Source organism: Tiliqua scincoides, chromosome 1 (genome assembly GCF_035046505.1).
Source record: "Tiliqua scincoides isolate rTilSci1 chromosome 1, rTilSci1.hap2, whole genome shotgun sequence".
In the NCBI taxonomy this organism is placed as follows: Eukaryota; Metazoa; Chordata; class Lepidosauria; order Squamata; family Scincidae; genus Tiliqua; species Tiliqua scincoides.
In genome coordinates, this window is record NC_089821.1 from 60,820,358 (window position 1) to 60,843,033 (window position 22,676).

The 22,676-nt window shown below is 43.7% G+C and overlaps 1 protein-coding gene across 2 annotated transcripts in view; it reads left to right on the forward strand.

The window, feature by feature from the left end:
• The window catches only part of LRP5 (LDL receptor related protein 5), a 145,068-nt gene that overhangs the window by 39,881 nt on the left and 82,511 nt on the right, over nucleotides 1–22,676 (forward strand). For both annotated transcript variants that reach the window (XM_066611128.1, XM_066611129.1), the window contains exons 2-4: nucleotides 51–447; nucleotides 16,496–16,693; nucleotides 21,303–21,499. In XM_066611128.1, the coding sequence (XP_066467225.1) occupies nucleotides 51–447; nucleotides 16,496–16,693; nucleotides 21,303–21,499 (792 nt within the window). The remainder of the gene's footprint in view (nucleotides 1–50; nucleotides 448–16,495; nucleotides 16,694–21,302; nucleotides 21,500–22,676) is intronic.

A 22,676-nucleotide genomic window follows, 5' to 3' on the forward strand; every position in this document is an offset into this window, starting at 1 on the left:
ATCATAAAGCTAATTGCTGCTGCCTTAATTCTTTTCTCCTCTTTCCATAGCTTCCCCCCTCTTGCTTTTTGCCAACCGAAGAGATGTCAGACTGGTAGATGCTGGAGGAGTGAAGACGGAATCAACTATCGTAGTCGGTGGCTTGGAAGATGCTGCTGCAGTGGACTTCGTCTATTCACAGGGCATGATTTACTGGACAGATGTGAGCGAAGAAGCCATCAAACAGACTTATTTTAACCAAACTGGGAATATGTTACAAATCGTCATTGTTTCAGGGCTGGTTTCCCCAGATGGTCTGGCATGTGACTGGATCGGGAAAAAATTGTACTGGACAGACTCTGAAACTAATCGGATAGAAGTTGCTAATCTCAATGGAACATCTAGGAAGGTTCTTTTTTGGCAAGACCTTGACCAGCCAAGAGCAATAGCCCTGGATCCAGCTCATGGGTAAACATATTTTCTTTCTCTCTCTTTTGTAACTTTTTGCTTTGGTTTGCAAGGTGATGGCAGAATTTCTTACCTCAACACAAAAATATAATCCTTTGTTTCAAACTTTCCTTTTTCAAGGTATTTTTCTCCGAACATATGTTTAGATTTAAATAAACAAGGAGAAGACTTATTGGCCATATAAGTATGTTGTAGATAAAGTGTCAAGAAAAACTTTAAATCCACCTCAGTTTTTCAGTTTATACCTCTCTTAAAGCTAACATTATGAAGGAAATTGTGGTGTTTAAATGCACGGTAGGTTCAGGTATGTAAACGTTTTGGATGCATGAGTCCTTGCATTCTGTCCTTAGGTAAAGAAAAATCAAATATCTTAAGATGCAGGTTGCTCTTTCGACTGAAGGCAGGAAAAGGAGGTTGTGCTGTTACCCCAGAGGTGTGAATGTCCCTGAAGAGTGTCTGCAGCAGAGAAGAAATATTCAGCTGCCTGCAAGCTAGAGATTTGCTTAGACTAGCTTAGACTAGGTTTTTACTAACGTTGAGGTTTTATGGCAGATGTGTGCTTGATAAAGTCTTACAGCTGCAGATAATTGTTTGAGGACCTAGATCAGCGGTTTTCAAACTCTCTGGGAGAGTTTGAGCCACTCTAAGTCCTTGCGGGGGCAGGGGAAAGGCAGCGACATGATCCCCAGGATTGTGTTGCTCAGGGGACTGCAGGGGCTTGGCTGTACTTACCAGAGTCTCCTGCAGCCTCCCAGGGGTGTGGGGAGCCGTGTGACCGTCTGCAGGGCTCCCCAAAGCTTAAGTGAAAGTGGAGTAATTGTACCCCGCCTCTGCAAAACTGGAAGTGGAGCTGGATTGCTCCACTTTCACTTCTTAAGCTTCGGTCACGCAGATGCAGATGGTCTCGCAGGGCTCTCTGCACCCCTGGGAGGCTGCAGGAGGCTCTGATAAGGAGGCTCTGCCTCCTCCCTGCCTCCTCCCTGCCCTTGCCCCTTAAGGGGGCAGAGGCCAGGGCCCTCAGGCTGGAGTGTTCTGACGCCCCAGTTTGAAAAACCCTGACCTAGATAAATACCCTGCGTCAGGTGCAATGCAGTTATTCAGAAGAGACCATTCCTGCTTTGATAAATTTGTAGAATAAACCAAACCCCGGCCCGGGGGCCAGATGTGGCCTGCAGCAAGCCTCTTTCTGGCCTGTGGCCAACCTCTTGACCCCTGAAAGCCTCTGGCCCACTCAACTGAACATGACCAGAACTGTGCTCTGATTGTGTCTGGAGGGTGTTCTGAGGGCCAGAGAGGTTGAATGAACGAGCCCATTCATTCATTTATTCACTCATCTAAGTTCCATCTCTAATTTATTTATTTAAATTTTATATTTAAATTTTTTTTTCTGGCCCTCCACACCACGCCAGATATTTGATGCAGCCCTCTGGCCAAAAAGTTTGGAGACCCCTGGAATAAACAAAGAGAATACTGGAATGGATGAGAGGAAGAAGATATACTGTAAAGTATGGTTCACTTCACCATTCACTCTCCTCTGTCATGATGAATAGGAAAAGCATGCAAACTCACAGATCCCTTAGGGTCCTTTGCTTTGAACTAAACCATACTTTACTGATTCTTCTGAACCAGAGCTTATTCTTGCAGTGTGGTTCCTACAGACTGAATACAATAATATACAGGTTGAGCCTCATTATTCGTGTGGTTTCCGTTCCAAGCACTCACATGGATGGCAAAAAAACGGCACTATAGCAAATCCATTTAAAAAACAAAGTTTCTTTGCTCCAGTGATTTAAAAACAGCCTTGCTGACCTTTGTAATGTAAGATAAGAGTCATTAAGAAGACAATCCATCAATCAGTCTCCTCCAAGCTAGCCCCAATGGATCACCAATTCAAAGTGATCACCTTTCTTTCATGTGCTCAGGGGGAAGGGAGGGGTTGCCTGGAGAGAGAAGGATTGACGATTGTCAACCAGCTGCCCCCCCTCTCTCTCACATTATTATTATTATTATTATTATTAAAGGACTGTTCAGTTTTTTAAACTGATTTTAAAGGGATGCATTTTTCCCCTTTTCCAGGGATCAGCACATTCCTTCTCATTTGCAGTGGCCATTGGTGTTGAGTCAAATCTGTGTATAAAAAATCTGTGTATAAATAGGCTGGGCCTGTATGTTTAACTTGAGAAATTGTTTCTGCTGCTCGGTGGCTAGAAATGAAAGTTTCTTGTTTTCAGGTTCTATAGAATTTACTGTTGAAACCTACTACTCAAAATTTATAACTTTCTCATCAGCACAGGGCATTAGAGTTATCAAAATGTTATCAGAATTTAGAGAGTCAATAAAACCTTCAAAGTAACAAACTAATTCAAGCAGTGAACCCATTAGGATTTTATGACCTTTAAAGTGCAACCCATGTATCCTGCTTAAGCATCCCCAGTCAAATTAGAAATGTGAACACCCATCAGCTTCTCCAGATCTACATTTTTTAAAAAGTGTGTTTAAGCATGTCTAAGGAAATACTGTAGGTTGAGAAAAACTTCATTTCAGTAACAGTTCAGCTGCCAGATACAGCATTTTCCTTTGTTGTTTGAACCTGGTAGTTTAGCTCCATTTTAGAAATATATTTGTCTTTCATAAAGAATGGGGGATTCCAAGGTGTTCTGTTAAGAGCGCAAAGACTGAAAACATCATGTAGTGCCAAGAATTTTGCGTTCTCTCATCGAATGGTATCCAGCCATACAAATACTGGAGTTCACTTGTATACCATTCATATATTTGGCTGCTGGCAGTCTCCAAAGTGTGTTTGATAGTTCAAGATAAGAACAAGGAGATTCCGCTTTGATGGTTGAGTTTGGCTGGTCTAATAAGTAGAGGTGGTTTTTTTTGGTGATAACGGAATAAAAACACATCTCATTTTTGTAAAACAAAACACTCCCAAATCTGCAAAATCTATTTTAAAAAATCCTTCACTAACACCTTTACATGCATGTGGCTGCATCTGCTGACACTATACCACCTAATATCACCCACCTAGTACACTTTAAAAGTGATTAATAATAATAATAATAATACACAGTATTTATATACCGCCTTTCTTGGTCTTTATTCAAGACTTTATTCAAGGCGGTTTACACAGGCAGGCTTATTAAATCCACGCAGGGATTTTTACAAATTGAAAGAAGGTTCTCTCTTTCAAGAACCACTACATATTCAAGATGTTACACTCCGATCTGGTTTAACATTCTGGCCTCCATCCTCCCACGCTCCGAGCAGATGGAACAGCTCAGCTGCAGCTTGTCAGCTGCTCCAAGGTCGCACAGTGCCGGTGGCCTCGAACTGGCGACCTTGTGGATGTTAATCTTCAGGCAAATGGAGGCTCTACCCTCTAGACCAGACCTCCTGCCCTCTAGATTTTACCTCCTGTAAATTATAATTTACAAAAATGTGTCCTTAGAATAAAAAACACATAGCATTGCTTTCTGCACATCTCACTTTGGAAAACACCGAAATCCATGAAAAAATGAAACTGTTTTCACCCACCTCTACTAATAAGATAAACTGTTTGAAATGACTGGTTGCCTTCCAATGTGTTTTTCACTGTGACATGAAGAGGAAATGGAGTTTAAGAAGCTAGTGAAGAAGGGATTGGTGTGGGATTATATAGCCTATAATCTACTCCAGCATGTTCCAGCTAATTTGCTTTTGTTTGATATACCAACCAAATTCTCATTCCTTGCTATCAGGTCTTACAAAGTACTTTAGTCACAGGACAGACATGTTAAGCATTCATACCAAGGTAGAGACATTTCTGAGTCTATGTAAGGTATTTAGGACCATACACCCCTTAACTCAAGTCTTCTTGAGAATGGCAAAAGAATTATCTTCCTTATCTACTCTGTGCTTGCTTACACAGTTGGTTTTCTTGGACTAACCATTCCTGTAATGGTTTATTACATAGGGTTAAGTTGTTTTTTAACTGACTTTAAACTCCTTGTTGCATTTGTTTGAGTATGACACACTAACACAGTATTTTAAGCTGCTGGTTTATTTCTCCACAACTACCATCAGGCTTTCGTGTAGTGCTGCAACAAACATACATGGACATACATTTCTTCAAGTCCTAGGACTATACTGGGTGCCAGAGTTATGGACACCTGTGTCACTGCTTTCACAGGCACAGTCTGTCCATTGCAGTACTTTTGTGCAAGTGCAGTTGTGCTGGACCAGCAAGAGTCTGCAGCTTCAACTTATACACACTCCAACTTCTTGACAGACCTCTGGAATAGAACCAGTACATATCTTGGAGATTTAGGGCCCAATCTCGTCCAACTTTCCAGTGCCAATGCAGCTGCAAGGTAAGGGAACAAATATTCCATTACCTTGAGGAGGTCTCTGTGACGGATCCCCCACTGCAGGATGCAGTGCTCACTCCCTCGGCATTCCCATAAGGTTTTGAGCCTTAGTGTCCTCTGTCTCAGTTAGGGTTCTAGGTTTTTCTTGCTACTTGGGACATGAGGCCCCTTTTAGCAAAGCATGTAACCAAGCAATCTAAATCAGTGGTTATTATTATTAACAGTATTTATATACTGCTTTCCAACAAAAAAGTTCACAAAGCGGTTTACAGAGAAAAACAAATAACTAATGGCTCTAATGGCTCCCTGTCCCAAAAGGGCTCACAATCTAAAAAGATGCAAAAAGAACACCAGCAGACAGCCACTAGAGAAGACACTGCTGGGCTGAGGCAGGCCAGTTACTCTGTCCCTACTAAAAAGAGGAGCACCCATTTGAAAAAGTGCCTCTTGCCCAGTTAGCAGGGGTTTCTCACACCTTTAGCACTGGGACCCACTTTTTAGAATGAGACAGGATCCACTGGAGATGATGTCATGACCAGAAGTGACATCACCAAGCAGGGAATTTTTTGAGAATCCTAGGCTGTAATCCTATTTACACTTACCCAGGAGTAAGTCCCATTGACTATATATGTTAAAAGCATATGCACAGTAGGTCCTAGGTCCAACACAGAAGAAGCATATGCACAGTAGGCCCTAGGTCCAACACAGAAGAAAATTGCCCCTCTGAAGTCTGCCACAGGTGAGGTCATCCAGGACCGGGCGCAGCAGATGGAATGCTGGGTGCAGCACTACTCCGAGCTGTATTTCAGAGAAAATGTAGTTACTGAAGAAGCGCTGAACAACATTGAGTGCCTGTCTGTGTTGGAGGAGCTTGACAGTGGACCAACCCTAGAAGAACTTCACGTGGCCCTGGACTCCCTTGTCTCTGGCAAGGCACCTGGGAAAGACAGCATCCCTGCTGAGGTCCTAAAGTGCTGCAAAGAGATCATTGCCACTGAGCTGCATGAAATCCTCTGTCTCTGCTGGAGAGAAGGTGGAGTACCTCAGGACAAGAGGGATGCAAACATCATCACGCTGTACAAGAACAAAGGCGACAGGCGCAATTACAATAACTACCGTGGCATTTCTCTCCATGGTTGTAGGAAAGCTGTTTACCCGAGTTGCACTAAAGAGGCTCCAGGTACTTGCAGAGAGCGTCTATCCAGAATCGCAGTGCGGATTCTGAGCCAACAGGTCCACCACTGATATGGTATTCTCCCTTAGACAGCTGCAGGAGAAATGCAGGGGACAAGGACAGCCACTCTTTATAGCCTTCATAGATCTCACAAAGGCTTTCGACCTGGTCAGCAGGGATGGCCTCTTCAAGATTCTCCCCAAGATCGGATGTCCACCCAGGCTCCTCAGCATCATCAGGTCTTTCCACAAGGACATGAAGGCATTGTAGTCTTTGATGGCTCCACATCAGACCCCTTTGACATCTGAAGCGGAGTGAAGCAGGGCTGTGTTCTTGTGCCAACCTTGTTTGGGATTTTCTTCACTGTCCTGGTGAAGCATGCCTTTGGAACTTTAACAGAAGGCATCTATCTCTGGACCAGATCAGACGGAAAGCTCTTCAACCTCTCCAGACTGAGAGTAAAGTCCAGCTGAAATGTCTGCGTGACTTCTTCTTTGCTGACGATGCAGCTGCACTGCCCACTCTGCCAAAGATCTCCAGCAGCTCATGGGTTGTTTTAGCAAGGCTTGCCAAGACTTTGGACTGACAATCAGACTTAAGAAAACACAGGTCATGGTTCAGGATGTGGACTCACCTCCCTGCATTACAATCTCTGCACATGAACTGGACTTTGTGTACCTTGGCTCAACTATCTCCGACACTCTTTCTCTAAGAGCTAAACAAACGCATCGGTAAAGCAGCTACCATGTTTCCCAGACTCATAAGAGAGTCTGGTCCAACAAGAAGCTGACGGAACATACCAAGATCCAGGTCTACAGAGCTTGCGTCCTGAGTACACTTCTGTACTGCAGCGAATCATGGACTCTTCACTCACAACAGGAAAGGAAACTGAACGCTTTCCACATGTGCTGCCTCCGACACATCCTCGGCATCACCTGGCAGGACAAAGTTCCAAACAACGCAGTCCTGGAACGAGCTGGAATCCCTAGCGTGTATGCACTGCTGAAACAGAGAAGCCTGTGTTGGCTTGGTCATGTCGTGAGAATGGGTGATGGCCGAATCCCAAAGGATCTCCTCTATGGAGAACTCGTGCAAGGAAAGTGCCCTACAGGTAGACCACAGCTGCGATACAAGAATATCTGCAAGAGGGATTTGAAGGCCTTAGGAGTGGACCTCAACAGGTGGAAAACCTTGGCCTCTGAGTGTCCCGCTTGGAGGCAGGCTGTGCAGCATGGCCTTTCCAAGTTTGAAGAGACACTTGGCCAACAGACTGAGGCAGAGGCAAAGAAGGCAGGCCCATAGCCAGGGAGACACATTTAGGGAGCCAGGGAGCCAGGGACAGACTACATTTACTCCCAGTGTGGAAGGGATTGTCACTCCCAAATTGGCCTTTTCAACCACATCAGATGCTATTTCAGAACCACTTTTCATAGCTCAATACAATAGTCTTCCGAGACTTGAAGGATGCCAGTGTTGCATAGTAGTGTGTTCAGAGTACAGATCTGTAAGATTTCCCCAAATGCAGTCACACACCATGACAGCATCAAGTCTAATATATTAAAAATAAAATATTGAAATGAATGGGGACCCACCTGAAATTGGCTAGCAACCCACCCAGTGGGTCCCGCCCACAGTTTGAGAAACACTAATCTAAACAATCTGTTTTGTTAAGTACAAATGCACAGAAATCATATACCCTCACAGATCTCTAATAAGCAAGTTTATTAGACAAAAAAAAAAAGAAAGATCTTGCTGTTTATTGTAATCATATGGAAGGATATGCCATTTTTATAACACTTAATTTGGGTGGAGTGACTTGTTACGACCACCACCTTTCTTCACAACTTGGCTAAGATGTAACTACCCAATAAAGTTTAAGACTTCACTGCTACAAAAGTTTGGAATATTTTCAAAGGGTGTGCAAGATTGCACTGATCACATAAGTTATATGGCTCTCCAGATCCTGGACTAGGCCACTCATCTCCTGAGCAACTTTCTGGAGAAATTTGGCACAAACATCTCTGGGTTCTACCTCTTAAGCATATAATAGTTTACTGTGGTAATGAGTACCACACACTTGCAGATTCCTGTGTTAATGAAAGCTGTGCAAGCCATGAGAGACATCAGGCACTAGAACTAAATCACACCTCTGCCAGGTACAAAGCTTATTAACATTTAAATTGAAAATCCCAGGATGGACAAGCAGACCAGATATGCATAAACTTGTGCTCCCTGTGCCATTCAGACACAAGAAATTAAACGCACGCAGGTTCCCAAAATGAAGTTTGGAGAAAGGTTATAAAATAGCAGTAACCATATTAAGTAAACATAAGATAATCACAGCTACCAGATCCAATTTGATTACATAACCAGGAGGAAGAGGAGTGTTAAGAAACTGAAGCAATATGAGAGAGATAAAGGCTGGGAATCTAAAGGCATTCTCTTTAGGCATCCACAGTGAGATTTTGGACTTCCTTCTTTGAATTGCAGACCTCTCCCAAGTCATGTCATATAAGCTGCTTTTAAAAGTCCTTTTGGAAGCCAGTAGCAGAGAGCAGTTGAAGAAACTCAAGTCCAAGCCACCCAGCCCTTGGGAGTATCAAACTAGTTGTGCAGGACTATTAAATAGACTTCCTTCACCTCATGTTGCTATTTTGTGTATGAGAAAATGAAGTGACCAATGACAGTGGCAAAGGGAGGTGCATAAACAATTCCTGGTGGTGGAATACAAATTCTGCAAGATCAACATGCCCTCACTAGCAGGGAAAAAAATGGAGTGAAGGGGAAGGCAACCCAGTCCTAATCTGCACTGGCACAGCCAGGCTACATGGCCTGTGCTGTATCCAACACAGGTTGGGAAGCTGCTGGGGGTCACCTCAGGGTAAGGGGATATTTTCCCCCTTATCCCATGTCAAGACCCAGCCTGCCCTATGGGGCTACTCAGATCTGTGCCAGCTATTTAGTTGCTGCATATCCAAGCAGCCCATATAAGGCTGCCCAGGTTGGGGATGCAGGTTAGGATATGATGTGCACCTCCACCGCCAATGCCCAAGCCTCTCAGACCAATCCTCCCCCTTTCAGTCCCCACTTTGCCTGGAACGACCTTCTGCCACCCTCTTCCGCCTGCTGTGCAAACCTATGTTGCTCAGCCGGTGCAGGGAAGAGATCTGGCAGTGGCAGGCTGGCTCACATACCTGTGCTGACACAGCCTGCTCCCAAGTCTGCACAAATGTGCTTTATGGCATGTTTGCGGAACTTGGGAGCTGGCGCGGGGGATTGTACTGGCCCAGGTCAAAGTTAGGATTGCATCCTAAGTTGATAAAGTGACCAGGTGCCTGAAGTTGATTAGGCAAGAGAACTATGCAGAAGCAAATCTTACTTTCATTGCCCTGGATACCTGGCCAAAGTCAAATTAAATCCAGAGGTTTAGGAGTAGATGGTGTGGCATGTTTTGAAAGCATAAGGTGAAAGGGGCTGTAAAGGAGAATCTGTTTTATAAGTGGGCACTAAAATGTTACATGGTGTTGATCCAATTCTGCAGTGTACCAGCAAAACTTTGCCAGTAGAGCTCCTGGAACTGGCACATTCCATTTTCTTCACTCAAAAAGTAATTGTGCTTTATCAACATATTTTTACAAAATGGACCAATGTTTTGTTCACATCGAAAGCATACTTCTGAACTGAGCAGCAGCAATTTTAAAAAGCTACAGCTGTAACCAGGGATGGAACTTGAGTCAGGTGACTTGAGTCCAAACAGCTGAAACATTCCTGAAAACAGCTCTTATAGTGAAAATCTGGATAAGTAGAATTATTACATTAACTTCAATGGGAAAAATTCTAACTCGTTCCAGAGCCATTCCATGTTCACCACAAAATCACCCTAAATGCCTAATAGCTTAATAAGGAAAAAGTTGTGTAACACAGTAAGAACATTATATAGCAGTAATAGTGTTAAAGTTGATGATGAAAATGTTTCAGAAGTTCTACCATCACTTAGTGGCGTTTAGCACCTCAAGCTTTACTTGCAAAGTATGAGTAACTCTAACGTTTCTCACTTTTTTCCACTTTTCACATGATTTTCCCCCCATCTTCTTCTGTTCTTTAGGACCCTTATTCACAGTAACTTATACATCTCTATGTATTCAATGAAGTTAAGCTATTTTGACATCTTGATTTGATTTTCCAAAACTTGAAGGTTTGCCTTTGAAACTTCATCCCTTTTGCATTCATTAGGTGATTTATAATCCTGATTTTTGAATTCTTTTTGAATTTTTTCCTCAGGGGATCACTTATGTTTTGGGTCTTACTTTCTTCCATCATATCCTTCATCCCATCTTACTCCATGCTAGGTGAATTTGATTGCTTCAGAAGCCAGACAAAAAGAAAGTTCCTGTAAATGGTAGGATATGGTGTCTTGAAATTCTTCAATATACATGGGGATCTCTTAAGCGACCTACTGTTTCCCTAATATTTTGCTGTCATGGCCCAGAATGTGTTGAGACCAACCATTGATCAACAAAGATCTATTACCTTTCCCTGCTGGAATCACTTTGTGCTGAATTTGGGTTTGTGATGTTCTTCTCTTCATCCATGATGTTGCTTTGGAGCCCATCAACTCCTCTGGCTTTCACTATGTGAGTGGGGAATTTGACTATGGTCCAAATGCTTGGGGTCCTAGAACTCTGTATAGGGGCAGCGCAGTCTGGTATGCTGAAGGTGTATCTAGAAGCATTTTGGCTGCACCCATCCCTTGCTAGAGGCTCCACAGGGATACATTCTTTGCCGCACATCATAGTACAACCTGTTAGGTAGCTCGGCTATTCCATGATTCTAGTAAGCTGCTCTGAAATAGCAAGTCCACTATTTTGATTGAATGCAGAAGTTGCTATATCCAAATATGCAGGGAAATCTTGTGCTGTGCTTTTTCCAAGATAAATCTGGTAATGTGTATGGTGGATCTTTCCATCAAACTGTTGTTAGCAGATTAGCAGAATAGTCCTGGTGTGATTAGGGTTCTGCTGGGTAGTGGGGAACAGCAGAGGATTCAAAGCCTACTGTCCCATGCTAGCAAACAGCCCACCAACATGCTTTGGAAGAGTATCCATCTTCAGGGAAAGTGGTGGCATTGGACTTGGCTCATGCTACTACTTTTTCTGGGCTGGATTGCCAAACACAATCAGACTGCCCTTGATTTCTGAGCCACAGCTCCAATTCTGCTGATTGAACTACCATAAAGCAAAAATGTCATCTGTCTTCCTCATTTTTCCATTTCCATAGATGAGCTAATGAGTTCCTGTGTGCCAGGTTGTTTCATGAGGGTAGATTAATGAGGTATGTAGTATTTTTGGAAACACCATGTGCTTATATAAATGTTAGTTATTAACACTAAGTGCTTTCTAATTTCTTAGTTTCTGTGCAGATTTATCTTTCTTGATCTCTGCTTTGAGTTTTCAAACCGTTGGCATAGTATGGTTATTTATGCACATGGGCTGCTTTCAGTAGTTGAACAGGAAACATCTACTGTGTTTGGAAGAAACTTGAGTTGTGTCAAGGGCTGGAGCAAAAGTCTGGGTTTAGTCTTGCAAGCATTGATCGCGTTTGATATATTTTTTAAATCATCTTATGCAATGTTTTAAGTATATCTGATGTTCTGAGAAGGCCAATTTTTAACGATAGTTGATTTGGTTGTAAATTATTCGGGGATCTTGTGAAACGTGTCTGCCTGCTGTTTTGTATAGGGTTGTGATTATTCTTTGGCCTTGTGGGTTTTGGACATTTAGATAGACTCTGAGCGTCTTGTCTCTCTCTCCCCTCCCCCACTTCCTGGCACAATTACTTAACTGTAGCGTTGCTTGTAAAAGACGCTCTCAGTTGGTGTTCCTTGCATGCTGCTTAATGAAATTTGTGAACATGTCAGTCTTCTAGAGTACCGTGGCTTTACTAAGCTTGTTTCACAGAGCTATTGTGACCTATTTTAATGTATAGGCTCCTCTAGTAAAATTTTGCATTGTTGTTCATGGGGCACAGTTTATAGCATTGCTTTTCGATGCATTTATTATGTCCCTGTTTCCAGACTAATCCCAATTATGTGTTTTTAAGCTTTTGGTCTCCTCACTTAGCTGGAAGAATTATATTGTAGAGACTGTATACATTGTGTAAAGATTGGATGTACTACAGGGTATTCTAATCAGTTTTTTAAACTTTGGGAATGCTTTGCCTTATGAGAACATTTTTGGTTTATCCAGAATGCTTTTGCATTTACTGTTCTACCCATGCCTTCTAGATAGCTTCTTCATTAGCAGTTAGTCTGCCTTTAATCTCAAAATGCTGACAATTTTGCATAAATATAAAACACTTAGTGTGTTTCTTTAGAGTCTTAAGTAATCCTAAAAAAAAACACCTGCTTGTAAAGGGTAAAAACAATAGCCACCCACTCCCCCCCCCATCTTTCAAGTAGAAAATACTTCTTTATCCAGTGTGTAATTAGTCTGTGGAACTCCTTGCCACAGGATGTGGTAATGACATTTGGCCTAGATGCCTTTAAAAGAAGATTGGGTAGATTTCTGGAGGAAAAGTCCATCACAGGTTGCAAGCCATGATGGGCATGTGTAACCTCCTGATTTTAGAAGTAGTCTACCCCAGAATGCCAGATGCAAGGGAGTGGGCAACGGGATGGAGTTCTTGTGTGCTTCCTGAGGGATCTGGTGAGATATAAGAAGCTGGACAGGATGGGCCTTTGGCCTGATCCAGTACGGCTCTTCTTATATTCTTAAGAGCAATAGCGGTGGTGGCAGCAGCTGCAAAACAGCCCATTGGCTGCCAGGAGATGTATGGGATGGAGCACAACTGTTGCTGGGGCTGACTAGGACGCCCAGCTTCAGTTGGCTCTGGTTAAGCAACCAGGAGGTTACTCTGCTTGCCTTCTATGGCTGCTGCCTTGGGTACTGGCCCTTTAAGATCTCCACGTCAGCTGTTGCCCCCTTTGAGCTCCGATCAGCTGTAGGTGCGCTCTGTTGGCTCAGGGCCAAGGAATTTGGAGTGGCTACAGTCGTTCTCCTGCCTATTCTCCCCTCTACCCTCCCTCAGTCTGCTCTTTCCTGGAGACAAACAGCAGCCATGGAAGTTTAACATGTGGGGGGGGGCGGTTGCTGTTTGTCTTCTTAGTTCCCTTCCCCTTGCCTGGCTGGGCTGTGAGCCTGGTCTTCCCTTCCCTGGAGGCTCCTTTCCCACACACCTGAATTCTTTTTTACCCTCTGCACCCCCAGGACACACCTTTACACCCCCCCCCCAGCCAGGCTGTGCACTCAACAGAGAGGCTGGAGACCCCCCACAACTGGGTGGTGGAGAGAAAGGAAGGGGTAGAGCAAGAAGAGACTTCCCCACTCACCCCTTTCCTACCCACCCCCATTATCCTGTCCATTGTTCATAAAACCTCCACTTTCCAGCTTTTGGACATGTGATATAAAATTTTGACCCAGCTGCAGGTCAGTTCTCCACTCAGAAATCTGCAACTGCCTAGAAAATGTGGAATTTTTCTTGGTTTGGGTTCCTTCTCGATTATTTTTAATTTCAGAGAGTTATTGCTTGCTGTGTTTCATTGTCTTGTTCAGAAGAATCCAGTGTGTTATGAGAATATGCACTGACACATAAGAAATCGCTGTTTTTGTGACTGGGATTCCTGTCTCTCTGGTCTTAAAACTCATGTATTTGAACTATAAATGAAGTTTCTGCTTTGTGCTGTTTAACTGAAATCTTGAACTTGAAAGAGGCTGTGAGTTGACCTTTCTATGCATTTATTAGTTTTACCACTAATGCATTTATTGTTGGCATACGGTATAAATGTTTTTGTTTCACTAATGTGAGCAAAGCACCTACTAATAGATAACTTTCTGTGGCGCATTCAGATGTGAAATCTGATGCATAGGTAATGGTGTGTGTACATCATAGTGTAGTATTTGATATACATATGGCTATTTGTTTTCATATTTTCAGTACAGCTGTGTTAATTTATTGTCTGTAATTGCCAGAAGAACATGCAAAGTTGTTGTAACTCAATTCTTTTCTTTTCTTTGGGTGCAACAGTCATTCTTTTCTATTTGTTCTTACTCAGCTGAAAAGAAATTAAAAGAAGTTAAAAGACTGAATACTGCATGTAACTATACATGTACTGCATGTAACTATACATATTTAACTATACATTAACTATAATATTTAATGTATACTATTACTATTTAACTATACTAATGTATATTTAATGTATATATAATGTATAGTATATTTAACTATACTACTAATATAGTATAGTAGTATAGTATAAAATATAGTATAAAATATAGTATAGTAGTATAGTATAAAATATACTACTAATGTATATTTAATGTATATATAATGTATAGTATATTTAACTATACTATAATGTATACTAATACTATTTAACTATACATTAACTATAATTTAAAAAACCTTTGCTAATTTACAGTATTGTGATAGGATTTAGAACAGGGGTGACACGTGTGCCAAAGGTTAAAATTTTGCTGGCATGCAAAGTGGCTAGATAGAGAGCTCTCCCCAAAAGAGATGGGTGGTAGCAGACTGGGAACCAACCACTCAGGGCTCTTTCTTTGGTTTTCTCCCCTTCTTCAGCCTCATGCTGCCTTTTCTTGGGGAAAAACTCCTTTAAAGATCTTCGTTTTACCCTGCATTGTTGGGTAGGGTTGCGGATGTCCCTTCTCCCCTTTTACACTGGGTTGTGTAGTTGTGCTGAAGAAACCAGGGGTGTGAGACGTTAAGCGTGAGGATGCACCTTGGAGGCAGGGGAAATGAGTTCCTCCTCCCTTTGGCTGCCCCTAAAAAGACGCACTGTACTCCCCAGTTGGATTCCTGAGAGGTAGCTTCTCTGCAGCATGTGTGCTCTGTGTGTAGGAAGAAGCACTGCTCCAGACAGGGAGAGTTGCAAAGAAAAGTCGCTAAGATCCCCTCCTGGCCTCTCCCCCCTCCCCACTATTCAGGAAAAGAAGAAGCAGGTGGTGGAGAGAGCCCAGTTCCACCTCACTCGCTCTCAGTCTTCCTATCCTTTCTTTCCAGGGGGCAGCCCACTAACAAGAATCCTTCTGTTGGTTTTGTGCAAGCCTCTTTCAGACGAAATGTGCAGCTGCTTTATGAGGTGCTTGTGGGAGCAAATAGTCACACCAGACTTGCTAGTTGTGGACGAGGGCTTTAACTGAACAGAATAAAAGGTGCCACATTATGCACTCCCTGGGGATGCCAGAGTGCACCTCTGGTGGGTGGATGAAGATGGGAGGCTCTTCATGAGAAGGTGTGATTGGCATGGGAGGCTAAGCAGTAAGGATAGCTTGCTGGTGATGTCATATGGGTTCTATTGATGCAATTTCATAGTTGAAATCATCTCATGGAGATCACCACCATCTGAAAGAAGGGAGCTATGTCGTACACAACGTCACATGTCTACATGAAAGGCACTTCAGTGTCACAGGTATTGTGAAAGCCCTGGTGCATTTCAGGAATCATGATGTAGGAATTCAGGTGTAGGAAGACAGTGACTTGCATAATTTTCTCTGTGTAAAATACAAATATAATAATAAATGATGATCTGCTCAATTACCATGGGCACACAAGATAATTTCTTTAGAAGCTTATCAGCAGTCTGGGCACACACTCTCAAAAAGGTTCACCCCTCCTGATCTAAGAGCTTCATCAGCCTAAATCAAGATGCCATTATGTAAAAATTCTAAGCTAAAAATAGGTGACAGTTCTGGGCTGCAGTCCTATACATGTTTACAGAAGAGTAAGTTCTGTTGAACACAGTGGGACTTCCTTCTCAGTAGATACACATATGGTTGCACTGTTAATTTCCATTGTAACACAGTTTTTCTTTTAGAACAGCAGTTCCCAAAGTCCTACTTGGACTTCACTGTTGTGGGGGTGAGAGTGGGGAGGTGGCCCTGACGGCGCTGCAATGATTGCATCACCATGGGGATCCAGGGACATTGTAATGTACCTGGGAGGCCTCCTGGATGGTCCCAGAGGCTCGCAGCTGCCTCTGCACAGTTGTGCTGAACTCCAATCTGTTATCAAAGCTCACTTTTGGTTTGCAATTGTGCAAACCAGAAGTGAGCTCTGATAGTCGATTGGAACTCAGTGCAGCCATGCAGAGGGTCACAGAGGTGGTTGCACGCCTCCAGGAGACTGCAGGAGGCCCCCCCCGGGTACTTTACAATGTCCCTAGATTCCTGCGTCACCGTGATCGCTGTAGTGCCATTGGGGACCCATTCCTGGGTCCTTAAGTGGGAATAGCCAATTTCTGGTTCCCCTTGTGGGTCGTAACCCACCAGTTTGGGAACTGCTGTTTTAGAGGAAAGTAGAACTTCTTCAAAGTCATAAAAAATGTTCAAAGTAATTTCTAATACTCTTAATGCTTCATTTTTAGTTTTCAGGGATTCATGTAATTAACTTCAGGAAAGTTATCTACTGTGACTATAATGTTTGTATTTTAAATAATTTTTAGGTACATGTATTGGACAGACTGGGGAGAGACACCAAGAATAGAACGAGCTGGAATGGATAGTAGTGTTCGGAAAATAATTGTGGATTCTGACATATATTGGCCTAATGGACTCACCATAGATCTTGAGGAACAAAAGCTGTACTGGGCTGATGCAAAGCTGAGTTTCATTCACAGAGCAAATCTGGATGGTTCTTTCAGGTATGTTTTCCCTTCATACATTTTATATTGCTTATAGCTCACTATTTTTAATTTGGACTTATTCGATGGTAGGGCTTTTTTTGGGAGTGCAGTGCCTCATCTGGCACCACTGGATCATGCGCCTCAGGCACCACTGCTATGGCTGCCTGGGGGTTCCAATGTGCTTGGCAATGGAGCTGCTAGCTGGACCCAGGGGGTAGAGCCAGGATGAGTGGATGGTTTCAAAGGCCAGAGCTGGGAAGGAAGCTGATGAAGGGAATGGCATGGGAAGTGGGAAAGGGATAGATGGAAGGGTGGAGGATGAGCAGAGTCCAGGAGTAGAAGAGGCCGAGGCATGAAATAGAGGTATTCAGAGGGGATATACAGAAAGATATATACAGATATGTGTGCAGAAAGGAGAGAGAAAGGGTCAAGGGGGCAGCAAGAGTGAAGAGACAGAGTTCCAGGGAACAGAATGGGGTGAAGACAAAACTATGGCCAGGAGAGTGGTGGGAGAGAATAAAGCAGAGATTGGGAGTGAAGGACTGGGATGAAGCCAGGAGTTTCTTCTGAGGACAGTGGCAAGTGATGTGGGGGCCTTGCCTTTCCACACTCTTCCAGTGCCTTGGTGAGGCAATGCAGGCCTCATTCCCATTCTCCCCAGTTGGCGGGGTGTGCCCTGCTGGTCCTGACCATTCCAGCCAGGCACCCCAACCCCTTTGACCTGCAGGAGCTCAGTGTGAACAAGTGGACAGCCCTAGTGAGCTTAAACTACTAGGGGATAGAGGGGGCTGAGGCCCAGACCAGAAACCCTGACACAAGGGCTTTTCAGAACTGTTCAAGGACTTGTGAATAAAAATCTGCATAAGCAAGCTCTACAGTGCCTTTCTCTTACCCTTGGGGTGGCTCAAGCGTCACATTCCCCTCCTCCCTTGATGTGGACCTCCTCCCTTGGGGGGGGGGGGAGATGGGAAATGGGCAGGGTTTGTTATAGAACAGGGGTGCTCACACTTTTTTGGCTCGAGAGCTACTTTGAAACCCAGCAAGGCCCGGAGATCTACCAGAGTTTTTTTACAATGTTCGCGCCATCATAACGTATAACATTTATGTGTACAATGTATGTTGGTGTACCTTGCATAACCTCATGAGCCAATATTGCACAACATAACATAATTAACTATAAACATTTTTTGTAATTACTTGAGTTTACTTTGATGACTTGCACTGAAGTGAATCAGCCAAGGATGCATAGTCGGACAGTAGCTGCTGACAGCCAGCCTCAAGCACACTTCCAGATGTTCATCAGTGATGGTGGAACGGTACTTGGACTTAATGATCTTCATGTAGGAAAAGGCTGACTCACATAAATAAGTGGAGCCCTTCCTGCCTCAGGTGCTCTTATATCCCTGAGGGCCCTATTGCCTTCCAGTGGCTGCAGCTGTGCAGCACACTCTGCTGGGTGCCCAGGCCTTACCCTTAAAGGGGCCACTGCTGACACCACATCTACCTCCTCACCAGATCTTCCTCGATTCCAGTACAAGTGGGGGGGGAGCAGAGCAAGACCAGTGCAAAACCCCTTGCACACAGAACCAACAGATGGAAGTTGGGGGGGGGGCAGATCTCCATACATACCAGTGCAAAAGCAGGGGAAAGGTGTGGGGGAGGGAAGATCTCTGTATAGACATCACAGCAAGACCAGTGCAAAACCCCTTGCACACAGAACCAACAGATGGAAGTTGGGGGGGGGGGCAGATCTCCATACATACCAGTGCAAAAGCAGGGGAAAGGTGTGGGGGAGGGAAGATCTCTGTATAGACATCACAGCAAGACCAGTGCAAAACCCCTTGCACACAGAACCAACAGATGGAAGTTGGGGGGGGGCAGATCTCCATACATACCAGTGCAAAAGCAGGGGAAAGGTGTGGGGGAGGGAAGATCTCTGTATAGACATCACAGCAAGACCAGTGCAAAACCCCTTGCACACAGAACCAACAGATAGAAGTTGGGGGGGGGGGCAGATCTCCATACATACCAGTGCAAAAACAGGGGAAAGGTAAGTCAGCCCCAGTAGAGTCAATGGTGCTCACTCCCAGGGATGCGTGGATGGGAGAGAAGCCTGCCAGCGGCTCCTCTCCCAGGGAGGAGCCTGCCAGGTGCTCACTCCCTGGGCTCCTTGGGCTCACAAGCCTGCCAGGGGCTCACTCCTAGGGATGCATGGACGGGAGAGAAGCCTGCGATCGACTCATTTCGCCTGGAGATCAACTGGTAGCTCGCGATCAACATATTGGGCACCCCTGTTATAGAAGATTATATCATGGCTATTCTGTTTTAATCTTCGATATTTTGGTGTCCTGGGTAGAATTTTAAAATGGCACCTGTTTACCTAGCCTCCTGATTTTATGGCATATCAATGGACTTTTAAAATGCCTTCTTTCAATAGCTCTATCAGTCTGCTAGTGGCCAGTGGTTTTCCTATTTTTTCTTCTTCTTCCTCCCTGTTGGTGTGTGTTTCACCTAATCCCACTTCAGCCCTCATACAGATCCTGCCCCACCAGCAGTCTCATGGCCTGTCTGCCGGTCACAATCTCAGTTGTACAGCATAATATCTGACCATTGCATGTTTCCAAGCATTCATGGTCCTTAATCTGCTCATTTGATGAAAGTAAATTGTGTCTCTGATGATGATGTCCTTGTATATCTTGAAACTGAATTCAGGTTAGCTGAAATAAAAATTCAGCTTACTGTGAATATTCTTGTTTGCTGTTTTAACGTTCCAGCTAAGTACCTGATTTGATAGCAGTTTGCCACTTGGAATACACAGCAGTTTAATCTAGCAACTGATCTTTGAGACTTGGGGGCTGTCTTTTTGAGACTTGGGGGCTGTCTTTTTGAGGATAGCCTCGGGCTCCAGGTTGATAGCAGTAAGTACTTGGATGTACTGTATTGTAATATACTGTACAAAGCAGATGGCTTCAGAATTCTTGATTGATATTGCTTATTCTCATTTTTGTTGCTGTCACTTAAGATAAAGTACTATATTTCAGAACCAACTGTCTCTAGTTTCTTCTGAGAAATTCTTGGTCTTGGTGGTTAAACTTGGTACAGTATATGCCTGTATTTTGTACATAATCCCATACGTTGTACATAATCGTGCTGTAAAGCACGTTTGCGCCTCATATATATATATATATATATATATATATATATATATATATATATATATATATATACAGTATTTATATACCGCCTTTCTTGGTCTTTATTCAAGACTTTATTCAAGGCGGTTTACACAGGCAGGCTTATTAAATCCACGCAGGGATTTTTACAAATTGAAAGAAGGTTCTCTCTTTCAAGAACCACCACATTCGAGCTGTTACACTCCGATCTGGTTTAACATTCTGGCCTCCATCCTCCCACGCTCCGAGCAGATGGAACAGCTCAGCTGCAGCTTGTCAGCTGCTTCAAGGTCGCACGGTGCCGGTGGCCTCGAACTGGCGACCTTGTGGATGTTAATCTTCAGGCAAATGGAGGCTCTACCCTCTAGACCAGACCTCCTGCCTCATTAAGAGCAAGCCACGCCAGCATATGAATGTTGCATCCTCTAGGATGGGTGGGGAGTGCTGGAGGGAGGTGTTCCAGGGCTGGGGGAGGGCGAGCGGAGGGGAGTCTGGGGGCCGGCAGGGAGGAGGAGGCAGGGCTGGGATCTGGCTGTTACGCTGGATCCCAGCCTGCATTTCCGAGCAGTGCTGAGTGGCTTTAAGCTGCTCTGCCCTCCTCGGACTTCTGCTATCTCAGGAGCAAGTGGCGCAAGTCCGAGGAGACCCATAGGGGCTGCAGTGGCTTACCCGAGGGTAAGGGAAAGAATTTCCCCTTACCTTCAGCTGAGCCACTGTGGAGCCCTATCTTGCGCTGGATACAGCACAAGCCTCCTGTCTTGCCTGTTCCAGTGCAAGATAGCAGTGCGCCCATAATTTCTTCGCATTGGGAAAGGAAACCGCATTTTATATTGTACTAACGACTTTAAATTAAAATCACTACTTTGGAGCAGTAATGGAAAATATAAATCGGTTATTTTTGTGCCTGATCGTCCATTAGTTCTTATAATACTAAATAAACTTCAGAAATAAATAAATCCTCTGTTACAAATACTGCCACCATCACCTCCCTCTTATTGGTGAGATGGGATTCTGTAGTGATTTGCATTTGGCATAGTGGATTAAAATTGCTGCACTGTACTTCATGTGAGGATAGAAGCCTTTGCTTTGGAATCTAGTCTGCCAAAACTAGTCAGTAATACAAAATGTCATAATGAGCAAGGTAATCTATGGGAGCTGAAAGCTTGGGAAAAGATGAATCACAACTGGTTGCAAATTACCTCTTGCAGTCCTAGTATATTTATTCTCCTTTTAAGGTGGTTCCATTGGAAGGGTTTGACAACATTGGGGGTTTTTTTGTTTGTTTTTGTTTTTTTACTTGAATAAATTGAACTGCCACTGTTCATGGAAGTCCATCTTCTTGCCTGAAGTCATGGCTTAAGCCTTTGAGGAGATTACTCCTGGGCTTTGTGTATTAACTTTCAAACAGGGTATAATCACTTACTAAAACATTTTTCCTTCTTCCCGAAATCTAGGCAAAAGGTTGTGGAGGGTAGTCTGACGCACCCATTTGCCTTGACACTAGCTGGAGATACACTGTACTGGACAGACTGGCAGACTCGCTCCATCCATGCCTGCAACAAACGAACTGGGGAGAAAAGGAGGGAGATACTGAGTGCTCTGTATTCGCCAATGGACATCCAAGTTCTGAGTTCTGATAGGCAACCTCATTGTATGTTCCCTGCAGTTTTTTAAACTTCTTTCATTATATTTCATGAGTATGGATTTAGGTGTGGTGGTTTAAATCTGGATTTTTGGGAGAAGGTAATAATGGTAAACTTCAGAAATAAAACATCTGGATCCCCCTCCATGTACTCAATGTTCTTTAAAGGCTTACCAGGAACTATTTCTTGCTTTAAACAGGTCACTGTAAGCATTCAAGCTTATAGCGCAACAAAAGCAGGCTGCTGGGAGCCTTAATGCCTGATGAAACTAAATCTAACACCAAATAGGAAGCAGTTAACTTCTGTTTCTGTGGTATCCATGGGAGTCTGTCAAACAGATAAAGGGGCACATCTGTACCTTATAAACTTAAGTTTTATCCCAAGGGTAGATGATTTTGAGAAAATGCTTAGTGTTTGGGTCCAGAACTGAATAAATTTGCAAGATTTAGTCCTGAACACGGTCCTGACTGTACTCTGAGAAATACTCGGTACTCTGAAAAGGTTGACAGTAAACAGACATGGTGTAAACAAAGGAATTTAGGATCTGCTCTAGTTGAGGAACAGGTGCAAGACTTCAGCAGAAGGCACTGGGTATGTACAGTGCTGCAGTTCGTCCTGGCGTTCCAGATGGGGTTGTGTGGTGCTCTCTGAATTCTTGACATTTCTCTCAGCTGAGGGAATGTCCCACCCTTGGGTCACAGTATTTCTGGACAGTGGTGAGGAAAACCTGGTGCACAGGGAAATACTATCTGCTCGAAATAGCTCAGATGCCGCTGTCTTGATTAGGGTCAGATTTGGATTCCATTTCTCCCCAACTTGTTCTTGTATTTTGCTTGTCTGATTATAGGCCCATGTGTAAGACAATCATCTAGGAGTGCCCAGAATATAAAAGTCACATTTTCGTTGCTCCTGAATTTATTATCCCTTATGCTTCCTTTCCTTGCAATGTCTCACAATCCTGTCAGATTATTTCAGGTTTTTCTTCCTATTTGGAATCTATTCATTTGTGTGACAGACACTTGCATAACCACAAGCCACAATACACAATGCAAGTATACTTTTTGGTTGCTGTATAAAATGAGCTTAACAGGCCATGTACTGAGGGTATAGCTCCCCCCCCCCCCATTCCTTAATGTTTATTTGAACTTTTGACCAATCTCACCATCCTGGATTGTTCAACAGGGT